General features: G+C 38.3%; 1 protein-coding gene across 1 annotated transcript in view; it reads right to left on the reverse strand.

The window, feature by feature from the left end:
- The window catches only part of LOC149847660 (hyperosmolality-gated Ca2+ permeable channel 2.1-like), a 59,773-nt gene extending 36,068 nt beyond the window's left edge, over nt 1–23,705 (reverse strand). Inside the window, exons 1-6 of the mRNA XM_089985956.1 lie at nt 23,586–23,705; nt 21,641–22,083; nt 18,668–18,823; nt 17,461–17,524; nt 17,123–17,332; nt 4,525–4,716 (exon numbers count right to left, since the gene is read on the reverse strand). Of these exons, the coding sequence (XP_089842082.1) occupies nt 4,525–4,716; nt 17,123–17,332; nt 17,461–17,524; nt 18,668–18,823; nt 21,641–21,921 (903 nt within the window). The 5' untranslated portion in view covers nt 21,922–22,083; nt 23,586–23,705. The remainder of the gene's footprint in view (nt 1–4,524; nt 4,717–17,122; nt 17,333–17,460; nt 17,525–18,667; nt 18,824–21,640; nt 22,084–23,585) is intronic.
- Between the last annotated feature and the right edge of the window lie 3,266 nt (nt 23,706–26,971).

Genomic DNA, 26,971 nt, shown 5'->3' on the forward strand with positions numbered 1-26,971 from the left:
CTCCTTCTCCTCAGTTAAGTATTTTTGAGCAAACTGTTGTCCCTATAATCTGATGTTGATCTTCCCATTGCTCTGCGCAAGGGAAAGAGACAATGCACTCTTTATCCCATCTCACAATTTGTATCAGAAGCTAATCTTGGGGCATCTATGAAGAATTTTATTTCTGCTCTGTCTGCCTCCTTTGTTTCGCTTCATCACAGTCAAGCTCTAGTCGACTCCAACTGGATGCAAGCTATGCGTGATGAGATGGATGCCCTATGGTCTCGAGGCACTTGGGACTTGGTTGATCCTCCCACAGATGCAGATATTGTAGGCTGTAAATGGGTATATAGCATTAAATATAACTCAGATGGGTCGATTGAACGGTACAAAGCCCGGTTGGTTGCAAAAGGCTACACTCAGACTTATGGTGTTGACTTTTTTGAAACTTTCTCCCCAGTTGCTCGTCTTGGCACTATTCGTCTCGTTCTTTCTGTTGTTGTGCACCATGGATGGCCCTTGTTTCAGTTGGATGTCAAGAATGCCTTTTTGTATGGGGATTTGCATGAAACTGTCTACATGCAACAACCCCCAGGCTTCGAGGTTCAAGGAGAGTGTCAGAAGGTGTGCAAGTTGAAGAAGGCTATTTATGGCCTGAAGCAGAGTCTGCGGGCATGGTTTCACAAATTATTTGAGGTAATGTCGAGCTTTGGATTTGTCAGGTCAGCTTCAGATCACTCCTTGTTAATCAAGAAAACCAGTGCTGGAATTGTTGTTATGGTGGTATATGTCGATGACATCATATTAACAGGGAGCAATGCCCAAGATATTTTAGCAACAAAAGATCATCTTCAGAAGCACTTTGTTACTAAAGATCTTGGTCACCTTCGATATTTTGTGGGTATCGAGGTTGCAAGAAACAGAGAGGGCTTAGTGTTGTCTCAAAGAAAGTATGTGTTGGACTTATTAAAAGAAACTGGAATGCTAGGAGCTAAGCCAGCTAATATTCCAATGGATCCCAAAACTCACATGTTCGATGAGAAGTCTGACTATGTGGATAGTGCCACCTTTAGATCCTTGGTGGGTAAGTTGTTATATGTGATTGTTACTAGACCTGACATTTCATTAGCTGTGAGTAAAATCAGTCAGTTCATGGACAAACTTACAAAAGTTCACTGGGATGCAGCTATGATGGTTCTTCGGTATTTAAAGGCATCTCCTGGTAAAGGTCTGTTGTTCAAACGAAATCCATCTTTGGACGTTGTTGCTTATACTGACGCAGATTATGCAAGATCTGTTGAAGATAGGAAGTCAACATCTGGATTTTGTGTGTTTGTGGGAGGAAATCTTGTTACCTGGAGGAGTAAGAAACAAACCGTTGTAGCCAGGTCGAGTGTTGAATCTGAATACCGAGCAATGGCTCAGACTGCAACTGAAATTATGTGGGTAAAATCAGTCCTGACCAAGCTTCAGGAGAAAGTATCCCTACCTATGTTGATGATGTGTGACAATAGGGCTGCTACATATATTGCCAACAACCCAGTGTTTCATGAAAGGACTAAACATATTGAAGTTGATTGTCACTATGTTCGCGACTTGGTTCAGGCTGGGTATATCTGCACCGATCATATATCTTCCGAAGATCAAGTAGCTGATATTTTTACCAAAGCCCTGGCGAGACCAAATTTCTCAAAATGTTGTAACAAGCTGAGCATGATTGATATCTATGCTCCAGCTTGAGGGGGAGTGTTGAGACTAAGAGGTTTTTAGTAAATAAGTTTTGAGGCTAAGAGGCTTTTAGTAAATAAGTTTTTCTAAACTAGAGGTTATTTGAATCTTAATATTTAATGAGGGACCTGGGTGTAATTTTGTTCCTTGGACTATCTCTATTTAATATAGAGATTGGCCCTAATCGAAAGTTAGAAGTTTTCCTTTCTCTAAGTTGTCGTCTCTCTCTCTCTCTACCCAGATTTCTGTGTTTATTTTCAGAACTTCAACAATAATAAATAAGGCCATCTGCAATATGAGGTTCAATGCTATTCATGATCCATGACATAACAATGTCATTATCTTCTTCCCAAGTATTAGATTTTTCAGTTTTGTCATTTGGCTCAGATTCTAGAAGAATATGCTTCCTACGATGTCCAGACACCGACATCATAAACATCCGGGACCACTTTGCATAGTTTGTTTCATTCAACTTAACAGAAGAACCATACGAGAAAGGATTGGCAAAGGCTTTGTATTCTCCAATTGCCTCATTTTTGTAATCAAATTTTGAAGCATCAGCCATAGTAAAAAAAAAACTTTAACAATGGTTTCCAAACAAAAGAAACTCAACAGTTATCACTGCTGCACAATAAGCAGATTGATGTCACTAATTTGTCTCCACCACGACAAAAAAAACTCCACACTATGCAGGTAAAAAAAAACTGTTGCACAATAAGCAGATTGATGACAATAATTTGTGTCCACAAAAAACTCCACCCGATACAGGTCCACAAAAAAAATATATGCTTCATGCTACCGACAACAAAGAAAATTTTGATACCAGTGTCTGCTCCACGCAGTCATTCCATCAAAAACATAAACACAAAATAACGTATGTTTTACGCTGCCAACAAAAACTTTAGATCAGTCTGCTCCAAGCCTTCATTCCACTAAAAGCATAAATATAGATGACAACATCTGTTTCACGATGCCAATAAACTTTGAGATCTGAAAAACAAACATGCTTCACGCTACCAGCGAAACCCTTAAGTTCAGTGTCTGCGACTCTGCTTCACGACGTCTGCGCAACATCCATACCACTCACCAGATCGGGAACCCATGGATTCATCACGACTTGCAGATCTAATTACAGATCTGAGTTATGACATTTGTCATACTACAGATCTGTACCAAAAAAAAAGAAAGACTTACCCGATCTTCTGCAGACAAAAAAATCAGAAATCACCTTCACGCGATCAGCCTTCACGCGATCAGCCTTCACGCAATCAGAAATCACCTTCACGCGATCAGCCTTCACGCAATCACCTTTATGCCCGATCTTCTTCACGAGCTCTGCCTTCACATGTTCCCAAGAACGTACAACTCTGATACCATGTTGAATATCGAGAGAGAGAGAGACGACAGTGAAAATGAGAAAAACTCGTTAATTAGATTAGGGCTAATCTCTATGTTAAATAGAGAGAGGCCAAAGTAAAAAATTACACACAAGTCCCTCATTAAACACTAAATATCAAATGACCTCTAGTTTAAGAAAACTTAAACTTAAAACCTCTTAATCTCAACAAAGCGCAACTTTTTTTTTATTCTCAATTTTTGTAAGGATGAGTTTAGGCTCCTTTTCGGTGTCATCAACCAACCCCCAAAGCCCTTTTTCTTATATTTTATATTTTACTATGGATGCCCACATCACATAGTTGGTATCATTTAGACGTACGAGAATGAAAACTATCACTTCCCTCTCATTCTCCATTTACAATAAGAGAAAAGAAAAGAAGAAGAGAGAGGAAGAGAGAGAAAATGCAATACAAGACTTTTTGGAGATGGTCACTTCCTGATGTAACAATCGGAATTTTGTTGAATTTTTCCAAGTCCACGATCCTCTTGATTACGATCTTTCTTCTAACAAGCACCCTTTGGAACACCAAGGCTCTGATACCATGTAACGAAGTGGATTGAATCCAATACACATGCAAGAACACACCTTCAATCAAGTAGAATACTTGATTGAATCAACACATCACCCACACAAGGGTCTAACAAATTGTTATTGCATATAAACACTAAGAGAAAGAGTTGAAAAAATACAAGGGGCCATATGGCCTATTTATAATACAAGGGCCACAAAGGGAGCAGCCCAAAGTGAATGTTGGGTTGCTCTCAATGGTCATACAGCTCCAACAGCTACTTTGGAGCTGTTCCCAATAAAACTCAAAAAATAAAAAATGAAAAATACAAAAAAAAAAACAAAAAGAAACTTATGTTGTCAGCCCCTAATGGACTGATGCCTATTACAGTAAAAGGGCCGAAATACCCTTGATGGGTATTTTGGTTTACAATTGAGTACATATACATATAAGTATAAGTATATGTATATGTATATCTTAACAACTTTATCTTTATTCTAACACCAGTTACCCCTAAATTTGCGAAGTTCGCTGGTGAAGTTTAACCTTCATAACCCAGATTAAGCCCAATCAAATCATGCTTCCCAATTGATCTATGAACTAAACCAAATCCAGAGTGTTTAGCCCCACATCATTATAGACCCGATAAACCAAACCCAACCCAACCCCTTAAACGCTCAAATCATTATTTACTCCATCTGTTTATACCTGAACCTGATGACCATATAGGGGCAATTAAATAAATGTTACAACCGAAACCTAATGCATACCTGATTCATATTTGTTTGGGTTCAAGGCCATAAACAGTAGCAAGCATGAGGTATATGAAACCAAGCACAGAAACAAATAGATGAGAATTAAACTATTTAAATATCAATTAATAATAGAAACAAAATCCGGAAGTTATAACCTTTGGTTCTTCAAATAATCCTGGACGTTGATAATCGATCTTCCGGTCAACATTTTCAAGCTCCTTAGTATAATTCTTGACAGGCGCAGCACATCCACAAAGATGACATGTTACTCGACTGGGTATACACATCTGGTCGAAAGAAGCTGAATTGAAGGTTGACAACTTCTTATATATCTTCTCGGCATTATTCTGTGACAACAGTAGAAAGAACAGTTAAGAACCCGATAGAAAATGAAGTTATACCATGTAGACTATAGAGTCCAGACTACATACGCACAAAAACAAGGGAAAAGAAAAGAAAAAATAGAAAAGGAGCATCACTTCCTGTGTTGAAGAAAAAAAATCCTATTAACAAGTAGGAAACAACTATATACGTGCTAGCAGAATACAATTAGTGGCATCACATATGTCTTATTGCTTCGCTTCACCATTTTTTCTGCTTTCGGCAAGAAAAATGGGGGATATGAAACACCTACAGTCTGATCATCAAGATATGTTGGTCTAGTTGAGACAAGATGTAAGACATTCTGGTCAAGTATAACCTGTAGAACCACAGATTCTTCTCATTCTTCAATTGGTTCGCACCATCACCCAATATGTTATGATCATGGGAAGCAAATCATCATCATAGCCACATGCAAAGAAGAGAAAAACACTTCATGAAGTAGCTTTCTAAGGAAAAGAAGGCTTGCTCCGCACCCTTTCTAGCCTCCCCAGGAGTCTCTTTTATTAAGATTTCTATGGTACTTTCTCGTAATTATTTTGTTATATCAAATGTGTTCTTCTAGCCTCATTTTATTTCTGATCTGACACCTCCATTATTGGAATTCATTCTTACTTGGGGTTTCAAGCAGAACATTTGCTGGTGGTGGAGGATAAGCAGAGCTGCTCACAGGCAGCAGGGGCCCGCCAAGTGAGGGCTCAGACCAATCTACTTCATTATTAAGCTGAAAGTGATATCAAATATTTAGAGCCAAGCCCAAGCTAAAATGGGTTAAGCAGTTTAAGCTTGTTAAAGATGTGGTGTCACACACACACACACTGTTAAAATATATGTATACATGTACATATATATCTACATATACATGCATATATACTTACATTTAGTTATATAGGTAAATACCCTGTAGGGGTATTTTTGTCTTTTCACAATATGTAATAAAACTATAATAAACAGTTTCTTTTTCATTTTTATTTTTTATTATCCTTTTTGTAAAATGCCATTGGGGGCTCTATGGTCAAATCGACCATAGAGTTGTTGGGACTCCCAACGGTCAAAAATATGATCGTTGGGAGCTCCCAATGGTCCCCCTCTAGTCTCTTTTAGTTGTATATAAAGGGGTGTGTGACATGTTTGACTTGGGTTTTTTGAGATATTTTTTAGGCATCGAAGTTGCCTACTCTCCAAGGGGGTATATTTTCTCTCAAATGAAGCTTGTTGCCGACATTTGCACTAAGTCTGGCATTTCAGATAACAAGAAAGTAGAAACCCCAGAAGTGATAAATACTAAATTATGACTTGAAGATGAGACTCTTCTTGAAGATCCTGCACCCTATCATCAACTAATTGGGGGCACTTACCTACTTATCAATCACCAGACCAGATATAGCTCATGTAATTCATTCATTAAGTCAGTTTTCAGCAAGATCCAATCACTGTACACATGAGTGTTGTGTTAAGAATTATCAGATACATCAAGAATACTATAACAAAAAGGTTTTTCTTATCCTCATCTTCTTCTCTGGATTTACTTGCTTATACTGATGTTGATTGGGGAGAAAATCCCAATGATAAAATCTCAACTATAAGTTTTTCTATGTTTTTAGGAGATTCTCTAATTTCATGGAGGTGCAATAAGCAGCAAAATGTATATTTGTCCTCAACCGAAGCTGTATATCGGGCAATGGCCACAATAATAATGGAACTTATATAGTTACAAAGTCTTCTCAAAGATATGGGAGTAATCATCGCAATTTCTTCGAATTTGTGTTGTGATAATAAGAGTGCAATCTACATTGCAAGCAACCACACCTCCCACGAGCGTACCAAACACATTGAGATGGATTGCCATTATGTCAGAGATGAATATCAGAGATGAACTATTATGTTGTATGTCACATCAAAGTACCAACTTGCAGATTTTTTCACCAAAGCTCTTCCTGCGTCTCATTTTATGTTTCTCCTTAACAAACTTTTGGTTCTTTCATTGTAAGTTTGAGAGAGAGGGTTAAAATATATGTATACATGTACATATATATCTATATATACATATATTTAATTATATAGGTAAATACCCTATAGGGGTATTTTTGTCTTTTCATAATATGTAATAAACAGTTTTTATTTATTTATTTATTTATTTATTTTATTATCCTTTTTGTAAAATACCATTGGGGGCTCTACGGTCAGCTCTATGGTCAAATTGACTGTAGAGTCATTGGGAGCTATCAACGACTCTATTGGGAGCTCCCAATGGTCCCCCTCTACTCTCTTTTAGTTGTATATATAGGGGTGTGTTCCCTCCCTATTCTTTAATGCTTGGTGCTTAAGCATTTGCTCAATAAAGAGATTATTTTTATATTTTGTGCTCTCTTTAGCCTTTGTTGGCTCTTTGTATTGTACCATAGTTCACGTGCCTGTGCACATTGTGTTTATGCTATTGTATGCCCTTCGTGGCTCTTGTTCTTGTACTTCATTACATGCACATGTGCATACACATAGAGGTTGGGTTCAGCTCATATTCATTTATGTAATAATAAGCCAAGTTTGTGATCAACTTTAAATATTGTCTTGTAAGTAAGCCGACCACGAGCTTACTGAAAGTTTTCCTCTGCACCTGCGTTGAGAAAGAGAAGAGAGAGAGGGAGAGAGAGATCAATTACGGCTGTCACGATTTCAGTAAAATGAAATCGTGACCTAACTTGTATATTTAAGTTACATTACAGTATGGGTCCGGGTCTGGTGTATCCAGACCCGATAAATGTAAAAATAGTTACAAGTTACATGGATCGGGTACATGGATCGGGTACATGGATCGGGTCAGATCCTATGCACCTTTTTCACCCCCCTCAAGTTGATTATGGTTTTGATCCATGAACAACTTGCTTTTAAGCATCCAAAAGCGGTCCTTGGTTAACCCTTTGGTAAATATGTTTGCAACCTGTCTTTCAGTACTGACAAACTCAGGCTCAATCTCTTTTTCTTCAACCTTCTGTCTCACAAAATGTTGGTCGATCTCAATGTGCTTGGCACGACTGTGATGTACCGTATTGAAAGACATGTTGATGGCACTTTGATTGTCACAGAGCAAGGTAGTGTGGGAGATCTTTTCTCCTACTTCAGTTAGAAGATGCCTGATTCATGTGACTTCGGCAGTGGCAGCAGCCATGGATCTATATTCAGCCTCAGTGCTTGATCTAGCGATAGTTTTTTGTTTTCTACTGCTCCAAGAGACTAAATTTCTTCCAATGAAGGCACAATATCCTGATGTAGATCTTCATTCGTCAGGATCTCCTGCCCAGTCTGCATCACAATATACAGTAATTTCATGCTCGTCTTGGCCATATGACTGTGGTAAATATATCAATCAATCTCCAATAGTCCCTTTCAGATATCGAAGGATCCTCTTGACTGTTTTCATATGTCCAGTACGTGGCGCATGCATAAATTGAGACACTTGATTGACTGAATAAACAATATCACGTCTAGTGAATGTGAGGTATTGTAGCATTCCTATTATGCTACAATACCTGGTGGGGTCATCACACAGATCTCCATCATGAGCGCTAAGTTTATGATGAAGTACACTCGGAGTTCCCAGAGGTTTGCAGTCTTTCATGCCTGCCTTGCTGAGAACGTCTACGGTGTACTTGTGTTGAGTGAGTGTCAAGCCATGAGCCTGGTTATCAACTTCTACACCAAGAAAACAGCGTAGAACTCCAAGATCTTTCATTTTGAACCTTTGACCTAATAAGTCTTTTATTTCTTGGATATGGTCCGCAGAGTTTCCTGTGATGATGATATCATCGACATAAATTAATAATAGAGTGGTCACAGGCGGGCTTTTAAAAATAAATAATGAGTGGTCCAGCATGGAATGTGAAAATCCATGCTTCTAAATCTCTAGCGAGAAGCTATCAAACCAAGAGCGAGATGCTTGCTTCAGGCCGTAGATGGCTCTTTTTAGCTTGCATACATGGGTTTTACAATTTTGTTCTTGATATCCAGGGGGTTGTTCCATGTATACTTCCTTCTTCAAATTCCCATGTAAGAATGCATTTTTTACATCAAGCTGACTCAACTTCCATCCATGTTCAACAGCCAGGGAGATGATGATTCGAATCGTTCCCATTCTTACAACCGGACTAAAAGTCTCATCATAGTCTTGCCCTGCTTCTTGGGTGAATCCTTTTGCTACAAGCCTGGCCTTATATCGTTCAATGGTTCCATCTGGTTTGTACTTGATTTTGTAGACCCATTTGCATCCGACAACATTTTTATCAGGTGGTCTGGAAACAACTTCCCATGTTCTACATTCATGCAAGGCTTGCATTTCATCATTCATGGCTTCTACCCATTTCATAGAAGCGGTTGCCTGATAATACATGATGGGCTCTTCGTCCTTATTGATGGCAATTAAAAACAATTGAAGATCCAAGAAGTTGTTATAACTAACCCACCTGTCAATAGGATGTCGTATGCGATTTGATTTTCTGGCTGCAAGAGTATGAGAAGGTGCAGAATTGGCGACTGAGACATGATCTGAATGGCTTGATGTTGTCGGTCTCTGTCTAGAATAGACAATGCCTTTGTATCTGCCCGGTACTTCCTCTGCATTCTGTGACCCCGACGTCCCAGTGTTCTCAAACACCTCTCATTCTTGTTGCACACAATCTGAGGAACATGCTTCATTGGAGCCGGCAAAAAGTTCTGAGCTCAGCCAAGGATAGTAAATTTCAGTTGGCATATTCGTTGTGTCAGCTCCGTGATCAAAATTTTGTTCATCAAAGACAACGTTTCTTGAGGTTCTAATGCGTTTGTTGGTAGGATCATAACACCTATATCCTTTGTAATCATCTGCATATCCCATAAATCTGCACTTTTGGGCCTTGTCTTGAAACTTGTTTCTCAGAGACTGATCGATATGCACATAGCAGACACATCCAAAAACACGCAGATCATAATAACTAGAATGAGTTCCAAAAAGACAGTGATAAGGAGACTTATTTTCCAAAACAATCATAGGCAATCTATTTATCACATGCACGGTTGAATGGAAAGCTTTTGTCCATAGGTTGATGGGAAGATTGTTGTCATGGAGCATACTCATGGCACTTTCAACGATATGCCTGTGTTTTCATTCAGCAATTCCATTTTGTTGAGGGGTGTGAGGACAGGACACCCTTCTTCCTATTCCGTTATTTTGAAGAAAAGAAATAAAATCACGGGATGAGAATTCCCCACCTCCATCACATTGGAAAAATTGAATTGACAAGGGAAAGAAAATTTTGAAACAAAGAGAAGACTTCCGACTTATTTTTTATGAAATATATCCAAGTGTATTGAGAATAGTTATCAACAAATATTAGATAGTATTTACTTCCAGATCCAGAGGCAATTGGGGCGGGTCCCCATACATCAGAACAGATTATCTCAAAAGGTTTTGAAGCTCTCTTATTAATGGAATGAAAAGGCAATACATGACTCTTGCAGGAAAGACAATTGGAACATATGTGACTGTTCTCATCCCTATTGAGACTTTCTTTTGGAATGAGATTATTAGATACAAGTTTCTCAATAAAATGACTCCCACAATATGCTAACCGACTATGCCATAAGAATGACTTATTACATTCAGAAATACTAAAAACATTAGCAGAAGAGGATAAACACGACTCTAATGAGGGCTTTGAATTCAGGTGGACAGGGCGAACAGCATGACAATGAGCTTCTTCAAAGACATACATATTGCCTCGTCTCTTTCCTTCAGCGAATATTTCCCTCGTGCGTAGGTCCTTGACCTGCACAAAGAAGGGAGTGAATTCAACTGAAGCATTATTATCATCAATAAGTTTGGAAACAGAGACAATATTTTTCTTAATGTCAGGGGCATGAAGAACGTCTGAAAGAGTACGAGTGGAATATAACATGGGAATGACAGTTTTTTCAACATGAGAAACAGGATGGTGGGATCCATCTCCAGTGACAATCTTACTTTTTCCAAAATAAGGAATGAGATTAGAAATCTTACCTGCATCACCTGTCACATGAGTGGTTGCCCCTGAGTCGACAAACCAAGTGCCTTCATCACTCTGCTTCAATTTCAACTCTGACAACGCAGATATCAGCAGATCTTTAATCTCTCCATTATTTGAGAACTTCCTTTTGTTTTCTGTCTGTGGACCCTTTCCTTTATTCTCTGAATTATGCCAACAATTCGCTTTGATATGCCCATTTTTGTTACAAAGGAAGCAAGTAGGAATAGATCTTGATCCCTGCGCATGAGCGAACGTATTTGGAGTGGGAAGCAGACCACGCCCTCCGTGTCCACTTCGCCCTTGTCCTCCTCGTCCTCGTCCTCTACCATAAGTCATTCCTGTGGCAAAAACTTCCTGAGAATTTGTGTGAATGTGAGATTCCTCAGAGAACCCTTTCAGAGTCATCTCATACTTAATCAATTTTGCTCGCAACTCATCAAAGGTAGGAAGAGCAGGGAGACACAATAGTGAAGTGACGATCATATTGTAGTCGGATCCCAATCCACTCAGAGTCTGTTGTGCCATATCGCTGTCACTCACCACGCACCCTATAACTGCAAGTTGGTCTGTGATAGTCTTCATCTTGTTCAGATATTCCATGATGGTCATGGAATCTTTTCTCAGCATTTGAAATTCCCTCTTGAGAAAAACCATTCGTGCCTGCGAAACTTGTGAATATGTTTGAACCAATTTTTCCCAAAGTTGCAGAGCAGTACAATAACTCCGCCTGTGTAGTTATACACTACCGGTCCCAAGCCCGGATAAAGGAGGAGGGTTGCGGTAGGCCTGTGACAGCCAGCATAAAAACTTTGTCATATCCTATGAAAATGAACCAATATGAGAATTTCGTTGGGGCGTTCCCTACTGAGCGACGCGCTGTACTCTCTAGGCCCGGAGGCAGTGATAAATGTGCAAGGGTTGCTAGGTCGTCGCCCAGAAGCGACGCGTCACACCGGCGCCCGGGTGTGGTGTCAAATAGGCAAGGGTTCCCTCACTTTGTGGGACGGGTGGGGGTAAAGAAGTTAGTCCAAGACCATAAAATTAGGTTAGCCACTTGGAACATAGGGTCTTTAACTGGTAAGTTGGTAGAGTTAGTAGATGTTATGTGTAGGAGAAAGATTGATATTTTATGTCTTCAAGAGACCAAATGGGTAGGTGAGAAAGCTAAAGTGATAGAACCTTGGGGATATAAGATTTGGTATACAGGAATAAATAGGAGTAGAAATGGAGTAGGGATTGTTATGAGTCGTCAGTTTATAGATAATGTAGTTGAGGTCCGTAGGAAGGGTGATAGAATTTTACTTATTAAATTAGTATTAGGTACGGATATTATTAATATTATTAGTGTTTATGCACCTCAAGTAGGTTTAGATGATTCCATTAAGCATCAATTTTGGGAAGATTTAGATGGAGTAGTACAAGAGACATCTTATGGAGAAAAGCTTTTCATCGGCGGTGACCTTAATGGACATGTAGGCATTAGTAGGGATGGATTTGAGAATATCCATGGAGGCTATGGTATAGGAGAAAGAAATGAAAGTGGAGAAAGGATTTTAGATTTTTGTTTGTCCTATGATATGATCTTAGCAAACACTTGGTTTAGGAAGAGGGAGTCTCACCTAGTAACATTTAAAAGTGGGGTTAATACGAGTCAGATAGATTTTTTCCTACTTAGAAAGAGAGATAGGAGTTGTTGCATCGATTGTAAGGTTATACCAGGAGAAAGTGTAGCTACACAACATAGAGTCTTAATTTTAGATCTTAGAATTAGACAATGCCGCAAAAGGGATAGACATAGGATAGATCCTAGAATTAAGTGGTGGGCACTGAAAGGAGCTAAACAAGGAATGTTTGTAGAGCAGGTAGTTAAGGAAGTTGATTGGTGTCTCGAGGAGGATTCAGAATCAATGTGGAATAAGATAGCGGGTGGTATGAGAAAAGTAGCTAAGGAGGTATTGGGTGAGTCTAAAGGCGGTGCACCACTAGGTAAGGATACATTATGGTGGAACGAGGATGTCAAATTAGCTATTAAGGTTAAAAGAGAGTGTTATAGAAATCTAAGTAAGAGTCGTGATAATGAGAATTTGGAGAAGTATATGATAGCAAAGAAGGAAGCTAAAAAAGTTGTTCGAAACGCGAGGGCTAAGGTATATAAGGAGGTTTATGACAAGTTGGATACCAAAGAAGGCGAGAAGGATATTTATAGGCTTGCAAAGATGAGAGATAGGAAATCGAAGGATTTGGGTATGGTTAGATGTATCAAAGATGAAACGCAAAGGGTTTTAGTCAAAGATGAGGAGATTAAGGAGAGATGGAAAGATTATTTTGATAAGCTATTTAATGATAGTCATGCTCAAGATCTTGGAGACTTCTCCATTCCTTTTCATGAGATAAATCGTGACTTCATGCGCAAGATTCAAAAGAAAGAAATTGCAGAGGCTTTGAAGAAAATGAAATCAAGAAGGGCCGTTGGCCCAGATGGTATACCTATCGAGGCTTGGAAATGCTTGGGAGAGAAAGGTTTAGAATGGTTGACAAATCTTTTTAACTTGATTTGGCGAACAAATAAGATGCCTAATGAGTGGAGGAAGAGTACTTTGGTGCCTTTATATAAGAATAAGGGTGATATACAAGATTGCATAAACTATCGTGGTATAAAACTCATGAGTCATACTATGAAACTTTGGGAGAGGGTGATTGAGTCTAGGTTGAGGAAGGTTGTCATGGTATCGGAGAATCAATTTGGTTTTATGCCTGGAAGATCAACTATGGAAGCTATACATCTTCTTAGACAACTTATTGAAAGATATAGAGAGAGGAACAAAGATTTGCATATGGTTTTTATTGATTTAGAGAAGGCATACGATAGAGTACCTAGGGACGTTCTCTGGTGGACAATGATGAAGAAAGGTGTGTCTCTCAAGTACATTAGTATAATTAAAGATATGTATGAAGGAGTAGTAACCAATGTCCGCACTTGTGGAGGGGTGACAACCAATTTTCCGATAACGGTTGGGTTACATCAAGGATCTGCTTTAAGCCCTTTCCTATTTGCGATAGTGATGGATGAGCTTACGAGATCAATTCAAGAAAATGTACCGTGGTGTATGTTGTTTGCTGATGATATTGTTTTGATTGATGAGTCTAGAGCTGGGGTTAATGCTAAGTTAGAATTATGGAGACAGACATTGGAAGCTAGAGGTTTTAAGTTGAGTAAGAGTAAGACTGAATATATGGAATGTCGGTTTAGTAAGCAACGAAGTAGTGATGGGAGTGTAGTGAAGCTTGGTGAGCAAGATATACCGGTGAATGATTATTTCAAATATTTGGGATCCATCATTCAAAAGTATGGAGAAATTGATGGAGATGTAAATCATAGGATAAAGGTTGGGTGGATGAAATGGAAAAGTGCTACTGGAGTGCTGTGCGATTGTAGAATGCCATTGCGGTTGAAGGGAAAGTTTTATAGGACGACTATTAGACCCGCTTTACTATATGGTACGGAATGTTGGGCTGCCAAGAGACATCATATTCAAAAAATGAGTGTAGCTGAGATGCGGATGCTTAGATGGATGTGTGGAAATACAATAAAAGATAAGATTCGGAACGAAGAGATACGTAAGAAGGTAGGTGTTGCACCCATTGAAAATAAGATGCGAGAGAATCGTTTACGGTGGTTTGGACATATTCGGCGAAGGCCTAATGATGCTCCAGTTAGAAGGTTGGAGAAATGGGAAAATATATTAGTTAAAAGAGGTCGGGGTAGGCCTAGGAAGACTTGGATGGAGATGATAGGAAAGGATATGAATGCTTTGAACCTCACCGAGGACATGGCGTTGGATAGAAATGATTGGAGGAAAAGGATTCATGTGGAAGACCCAAAATGAATTTCTTTTTTGGTTCATATCGCTGACCCCAATTGTTTTGGGATGAAGGCGTAGTTGTTGTTGTTGTTGTTGTTGTTGCAGAGCAGTACAATTATCGGGAATTGCAACAAGGACCTCTTGGGACAAGGTGGAAGTGATATATGCAACCACCGACTGATTTTTCCTTTCCCAGTTGAGGTACTCTACATTCTTGACATACACAATTGAACTTACTCCTTTGTCATCTTTTTCTTCTCTCGTAACAAATTCGAGTGGAGCGGGAGTGGTTCCATCAAGGTGACCTAAGAGACCTTGACTCCTTATAAAAGGAATGATTTGTCTCTTCCAAATCAAGAAGTTTGAGGTAGTTAACTTTTCAGAAACGAGTTGAGTGAGAAAACTTGAAGAAAGATTGGATGAAGAGGAATGAATATCCATGAGGAAGAGTTTTAACAAGAAAAGGAACCCTTTTTGTGTTACCAGAGTATCCACAGAGTGTTCAGTCTGCAGCCAGAGATGTTTGTTGATCGTCCCTTTTTTTTTTTACGGCTGAGAAACTCAAAAATCGGCGACCAGAGGCTGTCAGAAGAAATTCAGGTTGTATTCCAAGACTGAGTTTTCTTTTCTACTTTTGAAAGGTCGGATATTTAAGCAATGGAAAGAAAATCAAACTGTATTTTCAATGTGGAAGCAATGAGGAAAGAGAGAAAAAAAACAGACTGTATTTTAAAAAACAGACTGTATTTTCAATGTGGATCCCACTCGTAACAGTCAGAAGGAAATATGATACGAGAAAGGGGTTCTGAGAGTCGAATCAAAAGAGATTGTCACACAGCAGGCTGGACATCAAAGGGGTTTAGAATCCCAGATTTGATGTCGCAGATCTGCCCGATATCCAACCCAATATAAGAAGGGATACGCAGAAAAGAGAAGAAAAAAATTGAAGGGATACGCAGAAAAGGGATTCACGTGAAACAGGCTGGTGTCAGAAGTGGGATCCAGCCCAGTTTTCTTGATGTACAGGATTACCGTGAACCAGGATTCACGTGAGCTCTTCGTGAACAGCTTAGGAATTCACGTGAGGCGTGAATCCACTAAAGGAAAAGAAAAGACTGGAGAAAAACAGAAAAGGGGAAAACGAGAGATGGAGATTGAGAATGGAGGTAGAGAGAAGAAAACTAAAGAAGAAAAGAAGATGGAAGATGGAAGATGAAAGAAACCTCAAACCTTTGATATGTCGCACCTTTGGAATCCTCCTCAACCCCTAGATGGATCTAAGCTCTGATACCATGAAAGTTTTCCTCTGCACCTGCGTTGAGAGAGAGAGGGAGAGAGAGATCAATTACGGCTGTCACGATTTCAGTAAAATGAAATCGTGACCTAACTTGTATATTTAAGTTACATTACAGTATGGGTCCGGGTCTGGTGTATCCAGACCCGATAAATGTAAAAATAGTTACAAGTTACATGGATCGGGTACATGGATCGAGTCAGATCCTATGCACCTTTTTCACTTACACGGGCTGCGTTGTCAGTCTTCAGACCAATTAAATATGTGGAGTGGCATACATACACCTAACAAACAATTATACAATTACATTTAATTATACATTGTTATGCATATCAGCATATAGTCTGTACAGAGAGAGAGAGAGAGAGAGTAGTGGAATACCAATTCACATCTGGGATGTCAGGTACAATTTTCACATTCTTCCTCCACATTAAATAACAATTTAAAGAAATAAAAGAAGAAGATTTCAATTCAGCAATTTAAGGCTTCAGTTTCCCTTGAGTTCAATCAAACCCCATTCAAACATAACCTTTTGAGCTTGGCCGAAGCTCAAGCCTAGTATAAGGAGCTCAAGCGGAGCTATGGCACAGGCGAGGCTCCCCTACCTTTACCTATCTTCAAAAAGGTTCCTTGGCTCATAAAGAACAAAAAAGCATAAAAAAATACTATAGAGTCTACTATAGAGAATAGGTCAAACCCAGTGACAGAAAAGAAGAACCAAGGAAAACAAAAGGTGACCTTGCTACCAAAAGATGACCACGAAAAGGCTATCCAATCCACCACCGACTTTTTAGCTGATTAAGATAAGGACAGCAAGAAGATGGTCAAGAAGTTTAATTACATGTCAAGTTCTAAGCTTTTGCAGTATATCTACATAACCCTACCGAGTAGAATGAATTCCACCATTTTTATTCTAACTTTTTCATTCATTTTCAAGAACATTATTTTTCCTCAAAATTGCAGAAATGACAAGTTCAGTCCATAAATAGTGTTTACATTGTTTCCTTTCTAACTCTCAGAAAGATCAAATTCAATGCTTTTAATTTTGACAAGTCAATATTGTTAGTGACTCAAGGATGAAAACATTAAGTATGAACACGTAAATAAAGCACACAGTAAAAATGATTAAAGTGAAATTTTACAATGTAAGCGACATAAGAGTGAAACAATATAAACTCACCATCAGCTTCTGAACCTTTCCTGCCCGATAAATCATCTGATGTGTTAGGTAACTTGATGAATGATAGTTTGTGAAGAAATGCTTCACGGTATCACTGAGGCATTCTTCTCCATGTCTGGGTATTGCCCGTAAAAGGACAGTAAAATGACTGGGATTTGGCAGAGATCCAATGAGATGTGCAAGCCTCAATTTAGAAATGCTCTTGTATTCCTGAAAAAGTATATAACATCAACAAATTTATATGTTTATGATAGATGCAGCTCATTTGAACAAATAAAGAACCTAAGAAACAAGATGAGTGAATTGCCACGAAAAGGGAAAAGAAAAAGGATTCTTACAAAGTAAAGAAGAATGCAAGCTGAAAAAGATATGATGTAAAGTGCAAGGCAGTGAACCCATAGCCTGCAACAGAAATCATTATTAATTGCATGAGTCTATTTCTATAAGCAGAATAACCACGAACATTTAGAGATGATTTTATTAAATAAAATCTGAACAGGGTAGAAGAAAGTCAACAAACAATTATTGCAACTTGTAAGAAAGCATAATGGAATTGGAAAAAGAAAAACCAACAACCAATATGAAAAAAAAAGAGAGTTAAAATGTGACTGCATTAAGCCCTGCATTGGCGGAATGTGCATTAGCAACATCAGGAGCATCTTGGTTGTCAGTTTTAGATACGGAAGGAGGAACATGATTTGAAGAACAAGAAAACTGCAGCAACGTTACATATATATGAAGATACATATCAACTAGCAGTCTTGCCTATAGTGGTCACCCTTTTTATACCGGCCACTTACTACCAGGACAATATGGCCTACCTTGCTTCATCACAATCATGGTGCAACATTTAATGATGCCCATATTCACAAAAAACTTTGCTACATTGAGATACAAAGTTCAGATGCAAAAATTTTAACACACATGTTCGCATGCAACTACTGAGTAATCTCTTATTGCAGTAATTGTGTGAGTTTCTTCACAATAGCTATAGTCAACTTATTTTGACACAAAAGAAGAGCACGAAGCCTATCTAATGAAATCTCCACTAAAATTGTAGCCCTTTTACCTGTCTTCACACCCTGTAGTTGACACCACAAGAGCAAGTTGTTTCTAACTACTGCATGAGTGTCTTTTCCAGGAACATTATAGTAACCAAAAATAGATAGATCTCGGTCCTGATCCTAGATACTATGAAGATATTCATGGTTCATGATAAAACCTTAAATAACAACATCAGAAGCAGTAGCAGCTATGGCAACAATATGCAAAAATATATACCACAGCAATAGGAAAAATTATAGCACCTAAGTTACAACTAACAGATGAACTAACTTGTAGCAGATTTCTAATTATTTCACCCACAACAAGTTCAGGAAGGCATTTTACGAGGATAGTTCTGTCCAATTCATTACAAACAATACACAATGACTGCTTTGTGAGAGAATGCACTACTATGTTCCTGTCGAGACAGACAATGCAATGATCATCAGACATGCAGCTATATTTAATAGTATACACTTGCAAGGAAAAATTAGAGTTTACCATCTAAATCCTGCCTTAACATTTCCAATGGTAAACATGTCCAGAGACATTGAAGAAATGTGCTTGATATGTAGGTGATGCATCTCTTGTCCATGATAATTTAGTGGAAGCAACACAAACATGCAGATGATCGCAGCAATAGAGAATATTCGAATGCTGCAGAATTCAGCAAATCCTTGATAAGCCAAAAAAGAATTTTTAAGACCATAAGGAATAAAACCAATAAGGAATCATTTTAAGAAGTATTTATCATTTCTAAACTATAAGACACTTAAGATGGAAACGATAAGAATGTATACTTGTATTTAAAAATGATGAAGTTTCAAATTTTGCAATTAGTCTGTATAGTCAATAAATTCTTGAAGGAGAAATTGCAGTACAATGATTGAATAATTCAAGAAAATATCTCAAATAGTAAGTAATACAATGAAAGAACAAAACTAGTACATCTATCAGAGCAAATAAAAATAACAATTATAACACTGCAAGTTTGTTAAGACAACTTAATTATTCATTATCATAATATTTTTAATAGTTTCTTAAATTTGAGATAGACATCTCTTCCCCCTTTAATAATTTCTGTGTCTAATCCAACTCTATCCAACAGCTTTTTGAATTTGTGTTTGATCATAGCGCTTCCCTCATTTTCTGTAAATGCTGAGTTCACTATCTGACAAAAGGGCTCAAAATGCTCTCTCGAACCAGGCAAGCCAACCTTTTGCCAATGTGGCTTTGCCCACTTGGAAGCCTAGAGTTCAAATGCAACTGTTAATTCCAAATTTATGTAAAAAAATAATCTTTAATATAACATATTTCCACATATAACAAGAGTTTTTTTATATATGATGGAAAAACCAACTTCATGAATCAAACATGCACTCAAAATTTTTTTGAGGAAAAACTAAGATGTTGTTGAAGTTACAACTTCCAGCAGAATCAACAGCCAAATTCTCAAAGATGAAAATCATTATTCTGGAGACAAGAGTAATGGGAAAGTGGCAGCAAGAAAATCCTATAAGCATATGATTGTTAAGCAAAATGTGTCATAGAAAAATAAACATAATTTTCCTTTTGTACTGATAATAGCTTGATACCACCTAGTATAATTTTCAAGGAATTTATCAAAATGAGTTTATACACTCGAATGCTAAGTGCACCAGATCAGCAAACAATATCATGAGCAACCATATCAAACATAACCACCAACTGCAATATCCTATTAAGCATGGGACACCTACAATATTTTCCGAGGAATTGATGATAGCAAAGACAAGAAAACTAGCATTCACAAGTCAAATGAACTCAAGCAAGCATCCCATACTTATGGCAAGTGAAACGTTTAAAGTACCTATTCACACATTTGTACAAAATCTCAGGTCCCAACCAGGGGCAGCCCCCATCTTCCCAACAAAAATAAAATTTAATATGGTACCTTTCCATATGAAATACGATGCATATGACAGGAAAACCAGAAAGGCATATGAATGAAGCAAGAAACATAAAATTATATGCGTACTACATTACCACAGTATCAGATTACATAGGGAAAAACATGTACAGCTTTGTCCTGATATTCCAACAATGTTTACAGGAGATTTCAGAAAAACAACCATCAAATGGTTTTCATAGCTAATAAATTGAGGCTTTAATGCTTATACTCAATTTTCTTCCACACAAAAACATAGTGCAAACCACAACTTTTATGTGTTGGAAATTAGCATGCTAATCAAATTACATAAGGAGATGAAGCTCTGATTATCAAATGCTAGTGTAGACCCATGAGAATAACAGTGATAGCCCTATATGGGGTAGATCATGCAACCATCCATTATTAGCAACACACATTGATCTCCGTTAACATTTCACAGGGATACTTCAATTTGACTCCGGTTCTGTGTCCCTTATATGTTAGTCATATTGGAAACTTCACAAAGATGGCCGTATCCATGTGACATCATCTCAAATGAGGACATAATTGCCAGTGGCGTGAATCACTAGGTGCTCAATGATCTGCTATGTTAAGGTGGAGAAATTTGAACTATTAGGATAGAATCATCTAACTATGAACCAGATAGACCCCAGGACGCTTGACTGGTATCCATGGTGCTCATCTGAAAGCAGATAATTCGGTAACTAAAGAAGAAAAGTAAATACTGGAACATGATTCACTGGCATGCAGCTAAATCCATCTCTACATTAGAATATGCAACCATGACCAGAGATATGGGTACAAAATGTAAGAGGCTTAAGACCACTGCATTTTCCTTTAACCAAAGAATCTGCTTCACTAATTAAGATAGGACAATGAAGCTCCCATAAGTAGACAAATTGCTTTAGCTTACCTACCCAGAGAAAGCAGTATGAGAAAACAAGAAGCCATTATAGTGACTCATTACAAATAAAAAATGTTTGACTATGGTATGCCAGTAGGGCATTCAAACTTGAACTCCTAAAAAGCCCATGAGAAGATACAAAGTTGCAAGAAGAAAACATTTCTTCCACAGAGACTTCAAAAAAAAAAAAACAGTTGGCAACACATCCAAGACTGATCGTTACTCAGCATATATGGTAATGTCACTACTAGAGCACTTCTGCTTGTCAACTTAATCAGTGACCTCATTATGCCATCATGATATCATACATCGCCTTGGTACTCCTAGACACACACTTACACAAGTCACACCAAAGCATCAAATTATGCTCCTTCCATAGTTCCTTAACTGAAAAATAGTACACTTGCTTCTTTTTCTTCCCAATGTGTCTGAATTCATTCATCAACTCTTCACATACTAATGATGATCTGAAGCAATGCAATTCATCGCCATTATAAAACTCATCACGTGAAAGTCAAATTATGATGGTAGCACAAAATTGTGAGAAAGTAGCAAGACACATTACAGGGAAAGAGTAACACATAAAGGCACGTAAAAAGAAAAAACTCCTTTCAACAGAGTACGAAAGCATTCAACTTGCCTAAAGACAAGGATTCTGAGGAAGACTACAGCATCCACCCCAGCAACTGACAAGATCTCATCTTCTGATGACTCCCATGCCTTCACAATCCAGCTAGGAGAAGGCACCAACCGTTCAAAACTAAAAGAATCTTGGTTCTTAATGTGCTCCTGAGCAATCCTACGTGCAAAATAAACACTGACGTTGCCTGGTTGTTTTCTCAAGATGGAGTACAGTGACAAAAGCAGTGCACAAAGAGCTATATTGATGCCAGCAGAAGTTAAAAGAGAAGAGACATTCATCTCTGTTCAAATTGGACAAATAAGTTGATCCTCATCATGTACAATAGCATCCACTTAACATTGTTCAGAGATCATATCTCATGAGCCACGTGCTGTAATGCTCATTGCTCAGCACATCCTCAGCACCATATCAGAATTCTGTGAAGTGGACAAAGTAAGATTCTGCATAACAGAACAAATATAAGAACCCTAGAAAAAAAAAGAAGAGACAAAACAAGAGCTGTTGCAGATCACAGGCATATATTCACTTCCCAATTGAATATCCTCAACGGTAAGCTACAAGAAGCATGTTATGCTAGACAACAATCATAGTTCAGTGAGTGTTGACAGAAAGGTTCTAATCTTACAGAATCATGAAACGCAGAGGTGGAGCAGGGGAATGTGACAATTATTTTAAGGATGACACATTTCTTCCGACACTGATTAAATGATGGTAGATTATGATGCCTGATTAGAGGAATAATGTATACATTATCGCTTTTTCTTTTTCCACTTATATTTTGGTATTTAAGTGATTCTGTAAGAAAGTTTTCTATTGTTAGTCGTCTGTTACTATGTGTGAATGCTTCTTATCACTTCTTAAGCTATTCTACACCAATCTAGTTAACTGTTCATTGTTTCCTTGATTTATCTTTTTTTCAGTCACTTTTTTTCTTTTTATTATACACACTTCATCTTCTCTTTTCTCTTTTTCTTCCTCTGTTTGGAGAGGAGGTGTGGGGGAGAGAGAGGAGGTTGCACTCTTGGATTCGACAGTAGCATGCAGAACTCTACATAAGCGCCCAATCTAAAGAAGAGAGGTATGTTCTAATAGTTGAAACAGTAGCAAGGTCATATGTCAGAAATCAATACCAAGAAAACAAATGGAGGAGCCATGCAACACGATAAAATGGAACCGAACAACCATGCGACCCTCATTGCACAATGAGTTCCCCATGGATTAGCTTGAAATTTTAATTCCAGAACAGGAATTCCAACCACACGCGACTTGGCCATTTGGAATTAGCATTAATTCTAGGTTTCTGACTCCGTGCCAAACAGGTCGGAATTCAAGATTATGGCTATACGATATCCAAGTTTAGGGAATTGAATGGCCTATAAGTTCCAGCTTCAACATAATCCTCACCTAAAGCATCCAAATTTTTGGAAAACAACCAAAAGCCAACACCGAACAAGGGGGCAAGCTGGCTCATCCAATCTCAAATTCAAGATCGCACTACAGCAGAATTTTTTTTCCGACGAAGAAAACAGAAACGAAAAACGTTCTTACATTCATCCACCAGCTATCCGACGGCGACGAACTTCGTCGCATCCAATCTGCAGAAATCTTCACAACTAATACAACCATAATCGATCCCAAAAATCCACTGAAAACACAACCGACTAAAACTCTACAACAAAAAAAAAAACAAATGTAACAAATCAAAGCAACAGCTACTAGAGGGATCATCAGACTAAAGATTTCGCACCCATGACAATAAAACAACGATTCAAGACGCAATTCAGAGTGCACAACACACTCAACAAAACGCAAATCTCACCGTTCTTTCCTTTCTCCGTCGGAAAAGAACACTGCAAAGTCATTGTTCTACATGATTAAACAAACACGCAAGAACCTCATCACATTGAAGGTGATGGAACCGCAAGGAAGCAAGCAAACTAACCTTTCGACAGTGTCTCGGGAGCAGCGCCCCGACAGAGCGATCCTCACGCAACCTGAGCAAAGGGAAAGGAGAGAAGATCGCAGAGAATGATCGAGAGAGAAAGAGGAAGGAACAATAAAAGAAATAATGCGAATGCTCTTTTCCACCCTTTTTTCCCTTCTTCGGGTTTTCCCTCCCTTTCCCTTTCCTTTTTTTCTCTCGTGCCACGCGCACATGCTCCCGCATGGCAGGGCTCTTTACAGCCAGGCCCACGCGTCTTGCTACGAGTGTTTTTAAGACACGTGGCGTTGTATTACTGGTGCCGACGTAAGCGTGGCCCACTAATCGTAACTTCCATCTGCCAGCAGACAATTTACACGCCTTTCCTTTTGTGGGTAACTCTCAAATAAGCACCTAATTTTTGACGCTAATTACTATTTTCATCCAAACTTTTCACATTTTGCAAAATGCTGACCAAACGTTTTAACCTAGGTTAAGCAAAATAGCCTTACGAGGTAACCGCCTTGAAGGTGCCACTCCCTGACCCTGACACACTGACAAATCGTTTATTGGATTAAATTTCGACAGCCAAATTCTCGTGATAAATTGAATTTTTATTTTTTCTTGTATATTTTAAAAATTAGAAAAAACAATTGTATATAAAAGAAAAGTTAAAATAAATAAAAAATACGAAACTAAAAAACAAAAAATGTATTTTTTAGCATTTTATCAGCAGATATCAGCTAACCAATTTCTTGCTTGTTTTTTTTTTCAAAAAAAATATATTTTTGTCACTATGCTCCTTCATGGACATGAGGATGCATGATGTGGGTTTGGCTCGCAAGTTCGATTTATTCTTGAAAATAAATACGCGGACACATAATTTTTTAATAAAAAAATAATTGTTTGATATTATAATGTTAAAAAATGATTTCTTATTAAAATAAACCCATATAATATGAAAAGATTGTTTGTACGTGCAGTGTCCATGTCTACATGTTAGCTCGTATCACCAAGGACACGCCACTGTGTCATAGCTTCTATATTAGAATTACTTGTTTGTGCTTATAAAATAATTAAGACTACTTTTCTTCCAACCTCGTCCTCATTTCCTGGTTTAAGGCGGTATGACCTATCGAGGACTAAAAGCTACTTCGTGCTCCAACAATCTTTAGCACTTGAAAATTTGGTGCCTTCACTCCAGAAATCAAAATTAAGGTAGGCACAGGTGACAGGTGTGTGTGCGTGTCTCACAATGGACAGCTGAGAGAGGGTTGATGGGTGGTTTTAGGAAGGGCACAACATTTAGTTAGGTTGTGTTGGATCCAAAGAATGGATCTAAGTGTTGGATCCAAATTATGGATCCAGGTTTTGGGTCTAAACTAATGGTTATTGGGTCTCACAAGAATCCAATGAACCACTAGAGTTAATGGGCCCTTGGAATGCAGTTATGGGTGGTGGTCATTGGATAATGGAACATGATAAAAGAGTGGGTGATCTGGGCAGAAGGCAACACAACAAATTTATTCAGCCCAAGGTCTCTACCGTAGGGATAAAGTGCAATGTTTACAGCTCTCCAGAAGCAAGCCATCTACATTCCAAAAATCAGTTTTAGGCACCAGCTGGTGCTATCAGTGGTATTAGAGCCACGTTTGAACACCAAGACCACAGGAGCCAGGTACATTTTTGTTGCTCGTGTTTGCAGCCTCTCTTAGGCATTTAGGCAAACACTTGGTGTGCAGGGTTCTGCACACGTTCCTATTGATTCAATGCATGACGTGCATACATAATTTTTTTTCATGTATTAGATGCATAAAACTTAAGCACGTACATCAGTTGGGCACTCCCCACCCTCTTATTAGCGATTTTCAGGTCAAGGTGGGCAATATGTAGTTTCGCCCCTGGCTTCAGCAGTAAAAGCTAACTATGGTAAAAGTTTAGTGCTTTTGTGTTAAGCTATTTAACACTGCAATGTTTAATACTAACAATAAATTATTTATTTTTTAATGATCAAATTAACTGAGGGATTAAGGCCTCCCTCCTTTTCAGTAGACAAACCCTACTGGTGGCTACATTATACAACTACCTAGGCCCAGTTAAAAAAAAAAACAATTTAAAAGCCCAGCCCTGATTCCATATGAAATAGATTTTTATCCATTTTTGTAGCCCAGTCCTAGCCCAGCCCTGACTGCAGCAAATAGTTTGATTTGTCCATATGAAATAGATTTTTATTAATAATTGTAGCCATTTTTTATTTTATCTCAAAAAAAAAATTTCGGGGGCGCCCCCCGGACAGTTTTTTTTTTTTTTTTGCTACACACACATGAATCCTAGCTACACCCCTGCCTATACCAATGGCCAATGGGGTTCAAAATTTTGCAACGTCCCAAGAGAGGATCAAGTGATTTGGCATCATCACAATCCACAATGTACACAAGGATCTTGTGGGATTAAGTAATGGAACAGATCATCTGATCTGATCTCTCATTTTTATATGAAACATAAGGGAGAGTTTATACATTTCATATTTGTGAGGATAGTATGGTAACATTAAATAAACTTAGCATTAACTCCAACGGTAGAAAAAATAATTGCTTAAACTTTCCACTAGTTTGTAGATATTTGATAAAAGTTTTGGTGTGTATTTTGTAGTTATCTTTCTCATAAGAACCGTTGCCTTTTCCGCTAACGTATTGCTTTTGCATGCCTGGTGGACCAATTTCGTGACCCATTGGAAACTTTAAAGGTTAAGTCCTAAATGCTATCTGGCCACGAGAACTCGTCTGGTTCTGTACAACTGGCAGCAGATGTTGAAGAGCTTGACTTCTGCATGTACTCGAAAATCAGATACTAATCTTCATATAACGTACGCCACTTTCTTTTTGCGTTCACTTTACGCATGAGAGATCGAGTTGCGTGTGCACTTTTCATAATGGAGCCTTACGCATTGCCAAATCATTTGAAGATTCTTATACTATTCGATGGGGAACAGGAGCGGAGGGGTGCAAGTGGATCGATTCTGAGCCGGGTTAAAACAAGATCCAATCCATATTATTTAGATACAGACCATCCATATAAAATTTCGGGTCCTGAAGAGATATGGTTGGTTTTATGGCGAAACCTGGATCCCAACTTCAGTGACAAATTAACATTGGATCCGGGTGGAGTTAGGTATAACCCAACCCGGTAAGCTTATTTCTATGTACAAGTCTTGGAGATTACCTATCTAACTAAATGTAGGCCATAGAATGTCGAATCATATCCAGATTCGGTACTCACCATGTGACCAGAGTTTCCAACTTTCCACGTCTAAATTTGATAAAAACTGATAAACGAAAATTAATGTGTGGTCAGTGATCATTAAAGGACCCTTATCTCTTTTTTTTAGAGGAAAGGCAATTCAGATT

Source organism: Nuphar pumila, chromosome 1 (genome assembly GCF_984573655.1).
Source record: "Nuphar pumila chromosome 1, dmNupPumi1.hap1.1, whole genome shotgun sequence".
Lineage (NCBI taxonomy): Eukaryota > Viridiplantae > Streptophyta > Magnoliopsida > Nymphaeales > Nymphaeaceae > Nuphar > Nuphar pumila.